The sequence below is a fragment of the Kogia breviceps genome, chromosome 7, assembly GCF_026419965.1.
Source record: "Kogia breviceps isolate mKogBre1 chromosome 7, mKogBre1 haplotype 1, whole genome shotgun sequence".
NCBI lineage: Eukaryota > Metazoa > Chordata > Mammalia > Artiodactyla > Physeteridae > Kogia > Kogia breviceps.
The window spans coordinates 16,704,245-16,722,541 of NC_081316.1; the positions used below are offsets into that span (position 1 = coordinate 16,704,245).

Sequence of the window (18,297 nt, forward strand, 5' to 3'; positions counted from 1 at the left end):
TCCCCGCCAGCACTTGTGAACCGTCAGGACTGGGCTTCAGCTCTGTGGGTCTCAGCTTCCCAGAGTGGCCAGATCACCAAAAGCCAATCTGCTTGTCCAGCAGCTAAATGACCAATTTGAAGAATTACCAATTGTTTTTTTCAAGTTGTATTTTACCTCTGGCTTGACATTTTATAAGCAAACAAGCTGGTCAACCAACCCTTCCCCCACTTTTACTGCCCCTGCTCCAGCAACTGCCCACTCCCCTGAATCATGTCTCACAGTCCTTAACACCACCCTCACTATTGCCTTTGCCCCCACTTGTGCCCCGTCCTCTATTTCAAAAAAAATACAAATAGGGCCCCCCCCAGACCCTTCCTGGGGTTTCATGATATCAAAATCATTTTCATAATACTGCTGACACGTTATTTCCCTTTTCTACCCTCCCTGTTTCTGAGTACAGTGTTTTCCAGAGGCTGCATGACGTGCGATATTGCAACAGATGCAGCAGAAACATAAATGAGAATCCAGTTGTCTCCTATTAAGCCAGACATTCAGAAGATTTGCAAAAGAGTAAAATAGCCACTCTTCACTACTTAAAAAAAAAAAGTTGTTTTTCATAACATATATTATCTCTGTAAACACATAATGGGATTAGTGTTAATTTAAATAAATAGTAAGGGACTTCCCTGGTGGTGCAGTGGTTAAGAATCCGCCTGCCAATGCAGGGGACACAAGTTCAAGCCCTGGTCTGGGAAGATCCCACATGCTGCAGAACAACTAAGCCCGTGCGCCACAACTACTGAGCCTGCGCTCTAGAGCCCGCGAGCCACAACTACTGAAGGCTGCGTGCCTATAGCCCATGCTTGGCAACAAGAGAAGCCACCACAATGAGAAGCCCGCGCACCGCAAGGAAGAGTAGCCCCCGCTTGCCGCAAGCAGAGAAAGCCCGCACACAGCAACAAAGACCCAATGTAGCCAAAAATAAAAAAACAAGCAAAATAGTCAAAACCAATTGAAAAGTGGGCAAAGGGCATGAGAATTTTAAAGAAAATAACCCAGCTTTTAAACATCAAAAATATGCAACTTCACTCATAAGAGAGATGAGAGCACAACTCAAATGAGATACAATTTTTTCACCTATTAGATGGTAAAGATTAAAAATTTTGATAACACTATTGGTGAGAGTGTGGAATTATTATCATCATGCAGTGCTGACAATAATGCAAATGGTTACAGCCTTTGTGGAGGGTAATCAGTAATATCTATCAAAATTACAAGTGTTTATGCTTAGATATAATTCCACTTCCAGGAACTTAAACCATAGAAATGGCTGTACATACTAAAGAGATGAACAAGGATTTTTTTAGAGCATTGTTTTTGTTTGTAAATGTCCAACAATAAGAGACTGGTTAAACAAAATAAAAATACACCCAGAGGGGCTTCCCTGGTGGCGCGGTGGTTGGGAGTCCGCCTGCCGACGCACGGGACGCGGGTTCGTGCCCTGGTCCGGGAGGGTCCCACGTGCCGCGGAGCGGCTGGGCCCGTGAGCCATGGCCGCTGGGCCTGCGCGTCCGGAGCCTGTGCTCCGCAACAGGAGAGGACACAACGGTGAGAGGCCGGCGTACCACGAAAAAAAAAACACCCAGAGAATTCCCTGGCAGTCCAGTGGTTAGGCCTCCACGCTTTCACTGCCGGGGCCCAGGTTCACTCCCTAAGATTCTGCAAGCCGCGTGGCACAGCCAAAAAATAAAAAAAAACCAAAACGAAAAACACCCAGTCGGATACTAGATAGCAACCAAAAAGAATAAGGCAGATCTATGTGTATCGATGTGGAATGAACTTGAGGCAAGCTCACTGGGGAAAAAAGAAAGGGGCAAAACAGGGGACAGCATGCTACTGCTGGTGTAGTTAAAGACACGTGTATAGACACATATTCATATGTGTTCATACATGCACAGGCTCTCTCTGAAATCATTTTTACAATGGCCTACAGGCCTTACATAATCTAACCTGCCCCCTGGCACCTTGTCACGACCCCTCTGACTCATCCCTCTTTCCCCTTAGCTCCGCTCCACCTGCATTGGCCACCTTGCTTTTCTGGAACACCCCAGGCACCCGCCTGCCTTATGCTTCCCAATAGCTGGCAGGAACACTGTTGTCCCAGATGTCCATGGGGCTCACTTCCTCCCCTCCTTCAAGCCTCTGTTCAAATCTCCCCTTCCCAGTGAGGCCTACACAGACTACCCTAATAAAGCTACATCCTTCACACTTTATTTCCTCTTGCCCTTCTCTATTTTTTCTTTTTCCCACAGTACCTATCACCCTCTAACTTTCTATTATTCAATGTGCTTCGGTACTATGTTTATGGTCTACGGTCTGTTTCCCCCCAGCAGAATATAAACTCTACAAAGGGTAAAGGTCTTTGTTTTGTTCAGTGATAGAGACCAAGCATGAACACCTAGTAGGTGCTCAATAAATATCTGCTGAATAAGGGAATGAAAAGATACACAAGAAACTGGTAACAGTTGTTACCCACAAGGAGGAGAACTGAGGTATTGGAAGGAAGGATGGGAAGGAGACTTACTTTTCAGTGCATACCCTTATTTACTTTGTACCACGTGCTTGTATTAACTGGTGACAATTTATTGAAAAGTTTTGGCTCTGCCAACAGTATGCCAGAACTGGAAGAAGTCACAACCTGGATCCAACTCCTTCACCTGACACAGGAAGGTCCAGATGCAGAGAAGTTAGGTAGTGTGCCCAAGGTTACACAGTCAGGATGTGGATTTAAACGCACATCTACTAACTCCAGAGCACTAGCTCTTAGCCATTATGCCATAGAGTCTCTTGGCTTAGGGTTCTAATCAGCCAATCTAATGTATCGTGATAGAAATGCTAAGCTGAGGTGTTCCATAGGGGATGGTTTCCATCTGTCTAACATTTCCCATTACAATTAACTCCAAGGGATGGTCTCAGTTCTTTTGATACATGAGCTTTTGGCTGTGCTGTTTGTGGCTTGACAGAAATGGGACTACTGGACTTGTGGATTCTTCTATGAAAACTTCATGGTCAAAATAAAGTGCTAATTTCAGTCCCCTGGTAGTTGGAAGCACAGTTTTCCTGAACCCCGCACTCCCAGATATTTCTTCTTTCAAAGCAGTCAACAGGTCTGGGTGAGCTGCTGGGTGTATGGGGGTGAGGGAGGGATCTGAGGGCACTTGGCCTGGTCAAAGAGTAATGGGCGTATTCCCAGGGGCTATTAAAGGCTGGCTGCTGAGCTTTCTGGACAGGGCTGACTGATGGGAGGCCCCCTTGGCCTGGACCAGATGGCGGACCCGCCGCCGCTGCTGCAGCCAGTAGAGCATCTCCACTTTGTCACGCTTCATCTTGTCCAGGTAGCGCCGCCCCTTGAAGGTCACTGGCTCGCCAAAGACTAACTCGATCTCCTCCAGGAGGGGAACCAAAGGAGCCTCCACTAGACTGAGCCTCTTATGGAGATGGTTGCGGATCTGATTCTCCTCCAGGAAGCGACTCAGGCCCATGTCGGTCTTGTGGAAGAAGCGGTTAGGGTCGGAGGCTTGTCGCTCAAACCACTCCAGTCTCCCCAGCAATATCTCCCGCAGCTGAATGGGCTGCAAGGCCTGCTCCCAGGCGCTCACCAGTGACGGCAGCTGCCTCAGGCGGGCATTGGAGCTGTACTTGATGGCCATGTCCAGCCTGTCTTTGTCAGGGACCTCAAGCATGGACCACAGCCACTCCAGACGCTTCTGCAGGCTCAGGATTTTGTGAGAGTCTTCCAAGAGGCTGTTGTTCTTAGTTCCCAGCCTGTGCTCCAGCACCGTGTCCCAATCCCACTCTCCTGGCACGAAGTCTGGCTCGTTGTCTTCTAGCAAGGGAGGTGCGTGCTGAATCTTTAGGGACTCTCTGACAGGGGCCACAATCTGCACAGGAACCTCCTCTTCATACATTTGGAAGATGACATGGAGGAAATCTGTCACCTGGGTGGTGAGGTACTTGAAGTAGTCACCCACAGACAAAGTCGTTTTCCACCAGTTCAGCCATGAGGCCTTGTTTGACCACTTCTCCCAGCTTTTATTTGCTTGGAGTGATGTGATGGAAGACATCTTATCAGGGTTGGATTGTAAAGTGTTAGCTCTCAGGGAATAAAGTCCAGCCAGCTTGGTGTTGATGATAGGACACTGTTTTTCTTGACGTAGAAAGGCTGAGAATAGGAAGGCCGACCAGTCTTTATTGGCTACAGGCTCAACCAGGGGCCCCTGGTCAAAAGAGAAGTGGTCATTAGAGACACGGCTCATCAGCTCCTTGTAGACCTCCCTGATGCTACTGGCAAAAGTGCGATCAGTATCCATTTCCTCGATAAGTTTGGGTTCCAGTTCACCAGCCAGGTGGTTGTATAGGACTCCGGCCCCCTCAACGTGGAAGGAATCCAAAAAGTTTCTTGCTGAGACCTGTACAGCAGCTGCCTGGACCACCTGATTTCTTAGCTTCAAAGTAACAGTCACTGGCTGTGGTTCAAATGGAGGGGATCTGGGGGACTGGAGTCTCCACTGCTCTGAGGCTTCCTTCTTCTCAAGGCCCTTCAACATTCTCTGCAGCTCTTCCATGTGATGTGTTGCAGTTGGGCGGTAGGGCAGGGCCCCCAAGAGTGGGGGCAGGCCCGAGTCCAGCGGTGAGCAGTGAGACCACCCCAACTGCATGTTCTTCATCCTCTGCTTCAGGTCCTCAGCCACAGTGTACCCTTCCAGCTCTGGTTTGCTCTCTGCAACCAGGACCAGTGGGGTTAAGGGGCGAGGAGAGGATGCAGGAAGGCCCAACTCATCTGCTAGTTTCCAGCCCTCACGCAGAGAGGGCATGGACTGGCCCCTCTGGAGCTGGGAGGAGAGGGGCAAGTGGGAGGTGGGGGGAGCCTGGCTGGGGGGAGCCACAGAGGACCCAGGCAGTGAGGCAATCTGTGAACTGAAGTTGCTTTCTCTCCTCTTTTGCATGGTGGACAGCCAGCAGAGAGGCGGCTTCTTCTTCTTCAGCTGGGGGATGGACTTCAATTCCTTCACTGGATCCGGTTCAGGCTCACTGAAAAACTCTTGCGGGCGGCTGAGTTGGATGAGATAGTTCAGGCTGAGGTTGAAATACGGCACTTGGGCAAAGCCAGTGCTGTGATGACATGGGATAGGGCAGAGCCTGGAAGCCCCAGTGGGGCCGAGGGGGCGCAGTCTGGGCACGCAGACTTGGACCTGCCCTTCCTTCAGCAGGGCGCGGAAGTCAGAGAGCAGACCACGGTAGACCTCGGGGCCGGTGAGGAAGACTGTGCAGTCCCTGGCGAGGCTGGCGGCCAACCGGGTGAGCGTGGCTGATTCGGTGAAGACAGCTGCGGGGGTCGACATGATCTTCTGAAGGTGCAGGTAGCGTACGAAGAGCTGCTCGCTGCTGAGCAGCACGTAGACCAGGAGCCGCTGCCGCAGCCTCTGATTGTTCAAGTGGCTCAGACCAGGTTCGGTGGGGGGCTCCTGCCAGCTGCACTTTAGCTCGTCCAGGATGACCTCGGTGAAACGGAGTCGTACCTTGCGAGGCGCGCGCGCCTCCAGCCCGCTGTTGGCCAGCCGCTCGGCTACCTGGCGGCAGAGCGACGCCACCGTCAGCCGTGAGACCGGTAGGGGCAGCAGCATCAGGACCTCCTGCGGGAGGCGCTTCTGAGACTCTGTGCGCGTCGTCGTGCGGGGGAAGAGCGACAGCGGACGCAGCAACCGGTGGTAAAACCGCTGGAACTCGGGATCGGGCTTATACGGCTCCATCTTAGACCGGGCGACGCAGGCGGCGCTGGCGGTTACTGAGGCAACGAGGGGCCGGATGGCCCAAGTGCGCCTGCGCAGCCCTTGCCCGCCACAGCGTGGACGTGGGTGGGGGGGGATGCAGAGCCACGCGTGCGCTCGCAGCGGGAGGCGGGGCAAGGAGTGGCTTCCGGGGCTCCGCCTCCCCCGATGCGTCTCAGAGTTGGCGCCACAGGACCTAAACAGTTCGTGTCCTCCGGTGGTGACTGCGTCCGGGATGGCGTCGGACTCCGGGGACCGCGGGACTGCCTGCACGGTGAGGGTCGAGGCCTCGTGTGGGAGCCTCGCAGGGCAGAGCCTCGGCCCCTGGGGTGATCGTTAACTTGAGAATGGGGGAAGGAGCAGACACCTGGGTTGGGGCCTGGGGTCCAGGCTGGAATGTGAGAGTAACAGGGCCCTTGGCGTTAATGTTGAGGGCTGTTGCTCCTGGAATGATCGTGAGTGATAATGAAGAAGGCGCTTGAGGAGGGGTCACGTGGAGCGCTACTCCAGGCCTTTGGGGGTGGTCACAGGGGAGGCAGTGAAACAGGGTCACGCAAGAAGGTTCCCCAGCTCTCATCGGCCCGTCCTTGCAGCTGGAGTTCGCGGTACAGATGACCTGTCAGAGCTGCGTGGACGCGGTGCGCACGTCCCTGCAAGGGATAGCAGGTAAGAACCAGATTAACATTTCTGCGCGGTCAGGAGGCCTTTGGGAGGGGTCAGGCAAATCTCTTAGACCAACCCTACTCCCATTTACAGATGCAGAAACTGAGACCTGGAGAGAGGAAGGAATGTTCTCAGAGTAACACAGAGACTCAGAGGCGGAGTCTAGAGTGCAGGTCTCAGGCCTGCCCTGCCAGATTCTTCTACTGGCTCTAACTGCCTGCCCTTCTGGTGTCTTAAACTTCCAGTGCCTGGAGGGTGAGGAGGTAGGCAGAGTGTAGTCCCCCTCTACAGGGGGTTTTCCCTGGAACGCAGGCAGTTCTTGCTTGAGAAACAAAATAATCTTGACAAAGCAAACAGCAGCCCTAGCCATGTTCCATCCTAGGCGGCCCTGATTCTTTGTTTTTGTTTGGCTGCTTTAGGTCTTCATTGCTGCACTTTCTCTAGTTGCGGTGAGCGGGGGAGGTGCGCGGGCTTATTGCCGTGGCTTTTCTTGTTGCGGAGAACGGGCTGTAGGGCACGGGCTTCAGTAGTTGTGGCTCGTGGGCTCAGTAGTTGTGGTGCAGAGGCTTAGTTGCTCCGTGGCGTGTGGGATCTTCCCGGACCAGGGATTGAACCCATATCCCCGGCTTTGGCAGGCAGATTCTTAACTACTGTGCCATCAGGGAAGTCTGGCCCTGATTCTTAAAAGCCATTTAGCTGGTCTGGAGGTGACCATGCACAATCGGAAAGATCTGAGAGCCACCAGCATGGCATGGGAACTGCCTGCCTTTGATTCTGCTAAATGTTTATCCAGTCATTCAGGTATAGACCAGACACTGGGAGGTTCACAAGTGTTTCAGGCACAGCCTCTGCCCTCAGGTAACATGAGCACACAAGCATTGCGCTGGGAAGAGCAGTTCTTGGAGGAGCTGCCATGTGATGGCTTCTGAAACTGGGACATTGGTGGCACTTGGCTCTGTATAAGGCAGCAGTGTGTCTTCGGGGTATGTGCTCTAGAGTCAGACTGTTTGGGTTAAAATCCCCCCTTTTCCACATAATGGCACTAAGACCTCGTGCATGTTACTTTTTGTGTCTGTTTCTTCAGTGTTTAAATGGGCAAGGTAATGAAAGCTACCCCAGAGGTTCATTGTGAAGAGTAAATTAGTTAATACATGTAAAAGCACTTTAGAAAGGTCTTTGGCATGTAGTGAGAGCCCACTAAATCTTAGGAATTATGAGAGACGGGGCTTATAGGTGGTAAGCTGGTTGGGCAGAGTCATGAGGGGACAATCTTTTTTTTTTTTTGGCCGCGCTGTGCAGCATGTGGGATCTTAGTTCCCCCACCAGGTATCGAACCTGTGCCCCCTGCAGTGGAAGCACAGAGTCTTCATCACTGGACCACCAGGGAAGTCCCTGATCTTTTTTAAGTTGTTCAAACTGGCTTATTTAGGGGTTCCATTTTCACTCCTCAATCGATTTTATGTATTTCTCATATGCTTCTTCACCCATTAGTTCATCTAGTTCTGAGGTATTCCTGAACGTCATCTTGATCAGCCAACCATCTTCATAACATTTGTGGACAAGTCCTGGATTTTCTGCAAGAGCTTCATTCATTTCAGTTACTTCTCCTGATAGAGGAGACTAGAGTTCACTAGCAGCTCTCACACTTTCCAAAGCACCAAACTCCTCCTGTTGGTTCAATTTTGTCCCAACTTCAGGGAGACTACAGTAAACAACACCTCCCAAAGCTTCCTGTGCAAAATTGTTGATTCCCGCTGTTCCAGCACCATTTCCTTTTGTTAGCCATTCATGTTTGCCCGTGAGTTTATGCACGGAGAGCAGAGCAGGGCTGGTGCACAGCAGCCGGGCAGCGCCTGCCCTCAGCCCCCAGAGTGCTTGGTGCTGGCTTCCAGTGCCATGTTTGCAGAGGGGGACAGATCCTAAAGCTGGGTTTGCTTTGACTGTGTGTTTGGGAATGAGGGGTGAGTGTCTGAGAAAACTGAGCCATTCCACTGAGAGTGGAGTGTTCTGACCAAAGTTTTCCAAGGCTGTTGGATTCTACCTACTGTAAAACATTCTTACTGGGAGAGCAGAGAGCTGGACTTCTGTTGGACATAGGGCAGTTTTTAGCCCTCAGCAGGTTTCTTAGAGACCAGATAAAGCCTTCTGGTGACTAAGTTTTCTGGTCTGGGGAACTGGAAGCAGCTTGGCTTTCTCATGGGCTGGCTTTCCAGATGCAGAGAGGGAGACAGAAAGAGTGATTGGTTGATTTGTCCTCTCCAGGAGGCCTGGGCTTTGGGGAAGAAGGCTCTGCTCTCCTCCTAGGGGTAAGTGGGAGGACCTTCCAGCCCAAGGCTCACTTCCTTGAACTCTTATCGCCCACCCTAGAGTCCCCTATGGCCTTATCTTTTCTCCCTCTCTGGCCTCTGAGCTAAACAGGTACTACTGGCCTGGCCACACTCCACAGCAGCCAAACAGAACTGCTGCTCAGCTGGGGAGCCAGCCTTCTTGGTTCAGACTCAGGTCAAGAGTTCGGGAAGTGCAGTCACAAGGAGCTTCCCACTGGGGCCCTCCCACTTTCAGTGCAGAGAAGCAGCTCTTCTTAGGAGACCCCAGAGCAGCAACCTACCTGTGCCAAAGCCAGTCCATCAGAAAGTCTTGTCTGCTGTGTCTAAAACTCTTTTTCTGTACTTTGGGCTTCACACCAAACCAGACCACCTCACCTCTCCACGACCCACGTTAGAACCTAATCTTTGGGCTCTCTGTTGCCCTTTCCAATAGCTTCTCCACATAGAAATCAGAGTGATTTTTTCATTTTTTATTTTCAATTATTTTATTTTATTTTATTTTTTGGCTGCACTGCGTGGCTCGTGGGATCTTAGTTCCCCGACCCACTGGTCGAACCTGCATCCTTGGCAGTGAAAGCCTAACCACTGGACCGCCAGGAAATTGCTAAGAATGATTTTTTAAATCATACATCAGATGTTGTCACTGCTCTGCTTAAAATCCTGTAAAAGTCATAATATTTAAGAGCTTCCCATAGACCAGGCACTGTTCTAAGTGCTCTATGTGAGATAACTGGTTTAGGCGTTCAGTAGCCTGCTGAAGTAGGTCGTGTTGTTATCTCCATTTGCAGATGAAGAAACTGAAAAGAGAACAGAAAGGTTGAGTAAGCTAAGGCCACACATCTAGTTGGTGGCAGACTCAGAATTTCAACTCCAGAGCTCACGCCCTCAACCACTGTACTCTGTGACCTCTCCCAATGGCCTCCCCTTGCATTAAAATTAAATTCCAGATTCTTTCCTGTTGCCTGCAGGGCTTTGTTTCATTGGTCTCCACTTACAACTTTGTATCTTATCATTTTCTTTACTCCAGCTCCAGCCACTTGGGCCTTTCTCTTCCTAGAACACATAGATGTCGTTCCTGCCTCAGGGTCTTTGCCCAAACTGTACCCTCTGCTGGAATGCTCTTCCCTGACTACATTCAGGCCTTTGCTTAAAGGCTCAGAGAGACCTTCCTTCACCAGCCTAAGTGGCTCACCGGCCCCCAGTTGTTCCCCAATACCTGTTTCATTGAGTACACTTTGCACTATCTGAATCTCCCTGTGCATGTGTTTGATATCCATATTCCTGTGCTGGAACACATGCTGCTTTATGGGGCAGAGACATCACTTGACTTGTTCACTGCTGCATCCCTACTGCCCGGAACGGGATGCATCATAGGCACTTAGTGTACATTTGTTAAATGAATGAATAGGCAAGTGAATCCCTCACACTGCATGCTTACTTGAGGTCTGGGAGCCTCAGACAGTCAGTCCTTTGGGGCCCAGTCCTACTTCCTGTGGGCCAGGGGGACCAAGCATCAGCTCTGGAGTTGGACAGGCTGCCTTCTGAGCTTTGCAATCTCGAGCCACTTGTGAAGCCCTCCAGCCTCATTTCTTCACTTGCCAGAGGAGGACGGTATCACTGTCCTGATGTGTGTAAAGCTGAGCACACAGCTCTTGGCATTCCCGAGAGGCTCAGAGTTCCCTGCCGTCCTCCCTACCACCTTGGCTTCCAGAGACGCCTCTGGGTGGACCTGGAGCTCCAAGGCTTCACGCTACGTGGCCCAGGATGAGACTTTGTGTTCAGTGACAGGCAGTTGGGTTATTTGGGGGGTTTTCTTCTGGCAGAATTGCGGAATTGCCTGGTACTTGCCAGGCAGGAGATGGGTGTGTCTGTCTGATTTCTGTTTACAAATTTGGCCCCTCCCCCAACAGTGTCACCGATGGGGCAGGGGATCTGTAGAAGCAAGACCGCGGGACCCTTTGTAACCACAGGCCAAACAGTCCTGCCTCTCGGGTGCCACCTCCTCCCAGTACCATCTCCCCGTTTCGCCTCGAGTTGGAAGGAATCTGAACAGCTGAGGTTCCTTGTGTGTGCCTCAGGGATTGTTATTCTCGTCTCTGCCTGGTGGTTAATCCAGGTGTAGTCTTGATTCTCCTGGACTGGTGCTTTCCCTCCAGGCCCAGCACACATTTGTTGAACGAATATAGGGCGGGGGGTGGCGGTGGGTGGGGGAGGCGGTGGGTTGGGGGAACCAAGGATGAAGGGAACGCAGACAGTCAGTGCAGCCTTCAGTTCACACAGCATTGGCTCAGCAGAGGGACATGCCTCGCTTAACCTATGTCTTCTGGGCTGCCCAGGGCTCCCGGCTCCCATGGGCTCTACCCTGCCAGAGCAACAGACACACTTACTAAGAGCAGAGCAGAAAGGTTGTAAGCTCCACAGGTGAGATCGTCCCTCAGAGTTCCCAGCCGTCCCCCGTGCTCTGGCTCTGGATTCAAGATGTCTCTTAAAAGGTTTATGAGCCCTGAACATCCGAATGAAAGAGAAGCCCCTTCTCATCCTTCTTTGAGTTGGCTCGATGGCCGTCAAAACTGAGCATGTGTCAGAGTTGTCCCGCAGATTGTGTATACACCAGGGTGACTTCAGGGATTTGGAGGGCAGTTGAGACCCTCTGACTTTTGAACCTGACCCTTGTGGACCCCACAGAGCTCCTGCCCACAGAGGATTGTAATCGGTGCAGCATGAGTTACATGGGAGAAGTGGGAACTGCCACAAGAGGATAGAGGAGAGGGCGCCAAGCCAGCTTCTCAGGGTGAGCAGTATTCAGGTGAAGTGCTCGGGCTCTGGAGCTAGGCTGCCTGGGATGAGTTCCAGTCCCACCATTCACTACAACGTGACTTGGAGCAAGTTGCTTAACTTCTCTGTGCCTCAGTTTTCTCATCTGTGAAGTGGGGATAATAGTGCCCAACTCACAGGGTTACTGCATTAATACAGGTAAAGTACGAAAAAGCCCACAGTGCATGTTCAGTACACGTTAGCTTTCAGGATAGTGGTGATAGCGCCCTCCTTTTTATGTGTGCCAGCTTTATTGAACTATTCATATATCATAAAATTCATCCGTTAACGTATACAATTCAGTGGGTTTTAGTATATTCACAGAGTTGTGCAACCATTACCACTATCAATTTTCTATTTCATCACCTCATGAAGAAATTGTACCCTTCGGCTATCACCCTCCTACACCCCTACCCACTAATCTACGTTCTGTCTCTATAGATTTACCTATTCTGGGTATTTCATCCAGAATGACATCATCTAATATGTGCTCTTTGTGACTGGCTTTCACTTAGCGTAATGTTTTTAAGGTTCATCCACATTGTAGCATGTATCAGTGCTTCATTCCTTTTTATGGCTGAATAGTTTTCCATTGTATGGGTACACATTTTGTTTATCCACTCATCGTTTGATGGGCTTTTGGGTTGTTTTCACCTTTTGACTATCATGAGTAATGTGGCTATTGATAGCCCACTTTTATACAAACATTTTTTTTATTGTTTGATTTTTAAAAATTGAAGTATAGTTGATTTACAGTGTTGTGCTGAAACATTTTTAAAAGAAATATCTATGTTTCAAAAGTTATAAATAATGCCTGGCATGAAATAAGAATTCACAACACTCCCGGGGGCAAGATGGCGTTATCCCCACTTTATTCATAAAGAAACAAACTCGGAGAGGTTAAGGGCCTTACGCAGCTAGAAGGCAGCTTCAGAGCTTGCCTCCGACCATAGGAAGGTTGATTAAGATGGGGATGAGGAATGGCCCCCGATTCTCTCTTCCCTGCTCCCAGCACAGGGGTGCCAGCCCTCTGCTGCCCTCTGTCCCCTGTCTTCTCCCAGGTGTCCAGAGTGTGGAGGTGCAGTTGGAGAACCAGATGGTCCTGGTACAGACCACCCTGCCCAGCCAGGAGGTGCAGGCCCTTCTCGAAGGCACTGGGAGGCAGGCGGTACTCAAGGGCATGGGCAGTGGCCTGTTCCGTGAGTAACCTTGGCCTTGGCCTCTCTGGGAGGGAGGTGGCCTGGGTGTGGTACAGATCCAACCATGGCCTTTGGGGGCTTTGGGTTGGCATGGCTTTGGGGACCCCGCGAAGTTATAGGGGGCTCTCTCCACGCCCTTTCCAAGTTGATAAATGGGTGGGGCTAGGTGAGGTGGCAAGCTGGCCCTGGTGTCTAATACGTTACAGAGAATCTGGGGGCAGCAGTGGCCATTCTCGGGGGGCCTGGCCCTGTGCAGGGAGTGGTGCACTTCCTACAGCTGACCCCTGAGCGCTGCCTCATCGAGGGGACCATTGACGGCCTGCAGCCTGGGCTGCACGGACTGCACGTCCATGAGTTCGGAGACCTCACAAGGAACTGCAACAGGTGAGCCCTCTGTTACCTCCCTGTAGCATCCTTATTGCCCCAGCTGTGCACCCACTTAAGTGCAGGGGGCTGTGTTCAGCTTTTTACACACTCTTTCACATTTGGTCCTCACAAGTACCGTGGGAGGCATATACACAAAGGCCCAGTCCACAGATGAGAAAACTGAGGCTCAAAAAGGTTAAATGACTTGTCAAAGACCCTAGAGCATGTAAATGGTAGAGTGGGGATTTGAAACAAAATCTGACCTAGACGCTCCTGCTCATAGCCACCTTAACTGCCTCCGAAATGGAAGGTGACTCCTGGACACGGGAGGGTCAGGTCTCCATGTCATGGTGTTTGTCATGCTGTCATGCCATTAGTTGTTTACTCACCTGTGTCTCGCCTGGAAGCTTATTGAGGGCAGGTCCCATGGCTGATTCTTCTTAGTGCCCTCAACCCAGAGCCTGGCACGGAGTGGGTCCGTGTGTTGAATGAGTGGATGAGTGAATAAGTGAATGAATGAATTAATGAAACACATGTAAAGTAAGAGGATGGATCACCTGGCCTGTGAGCTATTGTTTCACTGCCCACCTGCTATCTTTCCTTCTTAGCTGTGGGGACCACTTTAACCCTGATGGAATGTCTCATGGGGGTCCCCAGGACTCTGACCGGGTAAGTGAAAGCCCAGGATCCTAACCACTAGGCCACCAGGGAACTCCCCCACCAGGTCAGTATTCGTTTTGGGCTGAGAGAGAACGCAAGGTCTCAGAGGCAGGGCAGGCAGCTCTTGGGGCCTGAAAGTATGATTCCTTTTTGTTGGAGTCTTTTTCCCTCACTGTTTTGGTTCCATTTAGAAACATTTATTGAAACTTTCTGTGCTGAAGGCCTGCTCCCTAGGACTCACAGTCTGGTGAGGGAGACACTGAGAGCTCCTTGGTTGCCGTGCGGTGAGATGATCCTTGCAGGAGCCCGCAGGAGGCCCTGGGAGCCCAGAGCAAGCTCCTGATCCAGCCCGAGGGGCACATGCAATGGGAGAAAGCTTCCTGGAGAAGTTGATGGTGTGGAGGTTAAAGGTTTTACCTAAACTAAAACGGCCGTCCCAGAACTTCCCTGTGGTCCAGTGGTTAAGACTCCTCACTTCCCCTGCAGAGGACATGGGTTTGATCCCTCATCGGGGAAGTTCCTCATGCCTCGCTGTGTGGCCAAAAAAACAAAAACAAACAAAAGCCTGTCCCTGACGCTGCAGCTCCTGGCCCTGGAGTTTAATTTTACACCAGAGGATTGTTTCCCCATCGGCAGTGAGTCACGTGCTGCCTTAATGATTCTTGCCTTATCTGAGTACTACTTGTTCTGTTAGTTACTCAATGTTTTGATTTAAATTGATTGATTTTTTTTCCCTTAGGTAAATTTAGTTATTTTTAACATTTTAATCTATCACTGAAGGTTTCAAACAAGTTCTAAAGTGGAGAAACTAGAGTCCCGAACCCCCATGTCCCTGTCACCCAGTTACCAACTCATGGCCAGTCCTGCTTCATCTACACCCCTGGCCCTTCTCCACCATTATTTTGAAGAAAGTCAAGACATCATTCATGTAATTGAGGTAGACTTATTTTTAACAAGAAACTTGATATGGCCACAGAAAATAGGAAACCAGTACTTCTAGCCCCAAGAGGAGGATCATTGTGAAAATAAATCAATGCAGACCTAAAAAGTGTCATTAGACTCCTGCTAGGGACTACAGCCTGCTTTATCTTTGTCAGAGTGATTAGTCAATGTCGGAGAGGCGTTAAAGATGTTTTAACACCAAGCTGAAATTTTGTCCTGGATGTCATGCCAGGAGGACGGCCTCCTCTCTCAGTGATGGGATGTTCCCAAATGCCTTGTCCACACACAGCTAATTCCGTCTCCTCCACCTGCGGTGCTATGTGTTCCCCTCTTCAGGGATTCAGAGGGGATCATGCCTCTGAGCCACACACCAGGCCACTTGCTCCTCCGCCCAGTTCTGGAAACGCCTCCCCCTCCTCTATCTTCCTACCGCAAAAGGCCCCAACACCCGGCACAGCAACAAGTGCCAAGTGTAAGCAGCAGATGTCCCAAAGGAAAACAAGATCAAGCAGAAGTGGCTCTTCTCGCCGCTTGCTCATCAGCCCCATCACACAGCCCCACCCACCCGTGTGCAGGGGAGGGCAAACAAATGAAAACATGGTGTGTGTTTCTTGATTCATGTAAGTGATTTTTGTTTTTTTGGACTTTTTTTTTTTTGCGGTACGCGGGCCTCTCACTGCCTTGGCCTCTCCCGTTGCGGAGCACAGGCTCCGGACGCGTAGGCTCAGCGGCCATGGCTCACAGGCCCAGCCGCTCTGTGGCATGTGGGATCTTCCCGGCCCGGGGCACGAACCCGTGTCCCCTGCATCGGCAGGCGGATTCTCAACCACTGCGCCACCAGGGAAGCCCTGTGTTTTTGGCTTTTGACAGCTCTGTCACATTTCTAATGATCAAAGTTTTTACTCCTCTCTTCCTGCCCCCTGGGCAGTGGGGGAAGCCTTTCTGTTGGGTCCATTGCATAGTGTCATACGTGCGTTCTGTGTGTCAGTTATCTATTGCCGAGAGCCAAATTACTCCAAACTTAGGGTTTGGGGGGGTTTTTCTTGGCCAGGCTGCTCGGCTTGTGCGGATATTAGCTCCCCAATCAGGGATCGAACTCACAGCAGTGAAAGCACCAAGTCCTAACCACTGGACCACCAGCGAACTCCCAACAAGCATTTGTCATCTCACAGTTTCTCTGGCCCCAACACCCGGCACAGCAACAAGTTCCAGCTGTAAGCAGCAGATGTCCCAAAGGAAAACAAGATCAAGCAGAAGTGGCTCTTCTTGCCGTTTGCTCATCAGCCCCATCACACAGTGACATGCTTTGTGACCCTGCTTTGCAGCAAGGCCGTGTGTACCAGCCCATGTTGGCTCAGGCTCTTACTTCTGCCCAAGTGTCAGGTTGGGGGCAGTTTATTTGCACACACAGACGTGGGTCTCTGTGACTCATCAGTAGGGCCTTGTCACCAGGAAACACACTAACTGTCGTGCTAACCCTATGTTTTGTAATCACTAGTCTGTTCCATGTCTGTCTCCTCACCATGCTCTGAACCCCTTGAGGGAGGTTGACCACATATACACCATCACCTCCCACCCTGCCTGGCAGAGGGTGTCTGATGTAGGCAGAGCTCAGTAGCTGTGTTAGGACATTTTAAAATATATATATTTATTTATTTGGCTGCACCGGGCCTTAGTTGTGGCGTGTGGGATCTTTTTAGTTGCAGCCTGCAGGATCTTTTTAGTTGTGGCACGCGGGATCTTTAGTTGCGACATACAAGATCTACTTCCCTGACCAGGGATCAAACCCGGGCCTCCTGCATTGGGAGCATAGAGTCTTAGCCACTGGACCAGCAGGGAAGTCCCAGGACATTCTTATTACCTTCAAGGGAGAAGGTGGGCAGGACCAGGTCTTGGAGGCAGGAGACGCCCTTTGCCCCTGTGTTTCTTCTTTTCCTGGAGGCCGGACATCAGGGAAGGGATGCTGGCTGCCTCTGATGGTGAAGAAGTCAAGCTTGGCCCACTTAAGCCCAGGGGAACTGCAGACTACCAGGGGCTCACAGAGTCATCGGGAGGCTGGAGAAGTGGGCTTGGAAAGAAGCAGGAACCAGGCTAGATTCTGAGGCTTGGATGCAGACTGGGCAGCAGCCTTGTAGGAGAAGCAGCCTGGTCTAGTGACATGACTTCCTAGGGAGGGGGTCACTGGCCATTTTCAGCGTGCTGTCATTGAGCGTGCCCAGGATTTTAGTTCCAGGGAGAGAGAGAGTCCAGTTGCCTTCCTCGTGTCCTGGGCCATCCCTTCATCCTACCAGACTGGACCCATAGGAGGACACTGGTACTTTGAGGAAGGGGAACCAGATACTGGGAAGCCAGAAGTTAGCACCCATGTCCCACGTGCACTTTCCCCCCGGGTCTCATTGCAGCACCGCGGAGACCTGGGGAACATCCATGCTGAAGCTGATGGCCGAGCCGTCTTCAGGATAGAGGATGAGAGGCTGAAGGTGAGGTGGAAAAGAAGGCGGGGACCTTTCCTGACAGGTCCACTGTCTGAGGTCGTTGTCTCCCCTCAAAGGTGTGTGATGTGATTGGCCGAAGCCTGGTCGTCGATGAGGGAGAAGACGACCTGGGCCTGGGTGGCCATCCCTTGTCCAAGATCACAGGGAACTCAGGAGAGAGGTGAGTGCTCTGCCAGCAGCGCCCGTGGGGACCGGGCGGGGCCGGGCAGGTGCTCATCTCAACCCCACCGCTTTTCCTCAGGTTGGCCTGTGGCATCATCGCGCGCTCTGCTGGCCTTTTCCAGAACCCCAAGCAGATCTGCTCCTGCGACGGGCTCACCATCTGGGAGGAGCGAGACCGGCCCATCGCTGGCGACGGGCGAAAGCAGCCCGCCAGTCCCCCTGCGCACCTCTGAGCACAGCCTCAGTCTCGGGTGTGTCACCGTCCTCCCTGCTGAGCACTCCAGAGGGAGGCCCTGCTCACCCAGTCGTAGAAGAGCTAGTGTGGGGGGTGAGTAGGAGTTGCTGTGATCTTCCCTTGGCAAATTAAAGTTTTATTTTCATATGGAACTTGGTGTTCTGTCCATGTCCTGTTGTCTCTCAATGGGCTTGGCACCCACAGCCCCTCTGCCTCTGTCCTCCCTGTCGAGGGCCACCTCTTGGCTTTAGAGGCAAAGAAAACTGGATTCAAAGCCACACAGTTCCTGAGGGCCGTATCCTTCTCCTCGGGGTCAGAGCGAAGGACCATAGCAGACATATTTCTGTTTGTGTCCCCTCCCTTCACTATGGCCAGTTGGAACCAAAATGGACCCCTGACCCACACAGGGCCTTGCTTTCCCAGAGAAATCAAAGTGGATCCCTCTTTAGTTTCTCCCTGGGGTTGGATCTGTAACATGGGAATATGGGAACTGTGGGTGGGCCTCTTCTGCCTGCATTATGGACCAAGTATCAGAAAAAGCCCATCTGCTGAGGAGGAAGAATGAGGCAGATGCACAGGGAGAACCTAAGAGTCGCAGGAGAATGCCAGATGCTCCGGAGTCCA

General features: G+C 51.4%; 2 protein-coding genes across 2 annotated transcripts; one reads left to right on the plus strand and one right to left on the minus strand.

The window, feature by feature from the left end:
• Window positions 1-2,566: 2,566 nt before the first annotated feature.
• On the minus strand, window positions 2,567-5,813 carry CCDC87 (coiled-coil domain containing 87). Its single transcript, XM_059069322.2, has one exon. It carries the CDS (start codon window positions 5,790-5,792, stop codon window positions 3,210-3,212), a length of 2,583 nt encoding a protein of 860 aa, XP_058925305.1. The 5' UTR covers window positions 5,793-5,813; the 3' UTR covers window positions 2,567-3,209.
• A 232-nt stretch (window positions 5,814-6,045) lies between these two features.
• CCS (copper chaperone for superoxide dismutase) lies at window positions 6,046-17,825 on the plus strand. The gene is made up of 8 exons (XM_059069408.2): window positions 6,046-6,084; window positions 6,404-6,476; window positions 12,676-12,813; window positions 13,020-13,197; window positions 13,788-13,848; window positions 17,184-17,261; window positions 17,333-17,436; window positions 17,518-17,825. The coding sequence occupies exons 1-8, from the start codon at window positions 6,046-6,048 to the stop codon at window positions 17,669-17,671; spliced, it is 825 nt and encodes a 274-aa protein (XP_058925391.1). The 3' UTR covers window positions 17,672-17,825.
• The last annotated feature ends 472 nt before the right edge of the window (window positions 17,826-18,297 follow it).

Coding starts and splice junctions, on each gene's coding strand:
- CCDC87 (XM_059069322.2), bottom strand. CDS start 5,792: ATGGAGCCGTATAAGCCCGATCCCGAGTTCCAGCGGTTTTACCACCGG.
- CCS (XM_059069408.2), top strand. CDS start 6,046: ATGGCGTCGGACTCCGGGGACCGCGGGACTGCCTGCACG. Junction 6,477..12,675: donor GTCCCTGCAAGGGATAGCAG/GTAAGAACCAGA, acceptor GTCTTCTCCCAG/GTGTCCAGAGTGTGGAGGTG. Junction 13,849..17,183: donor GTCCCCAGGACTCTGACCGG/GTAAGTGAAAGC, acceptor GTCTCATTGCAG/CACCGCGGAGACCTGGGGAA.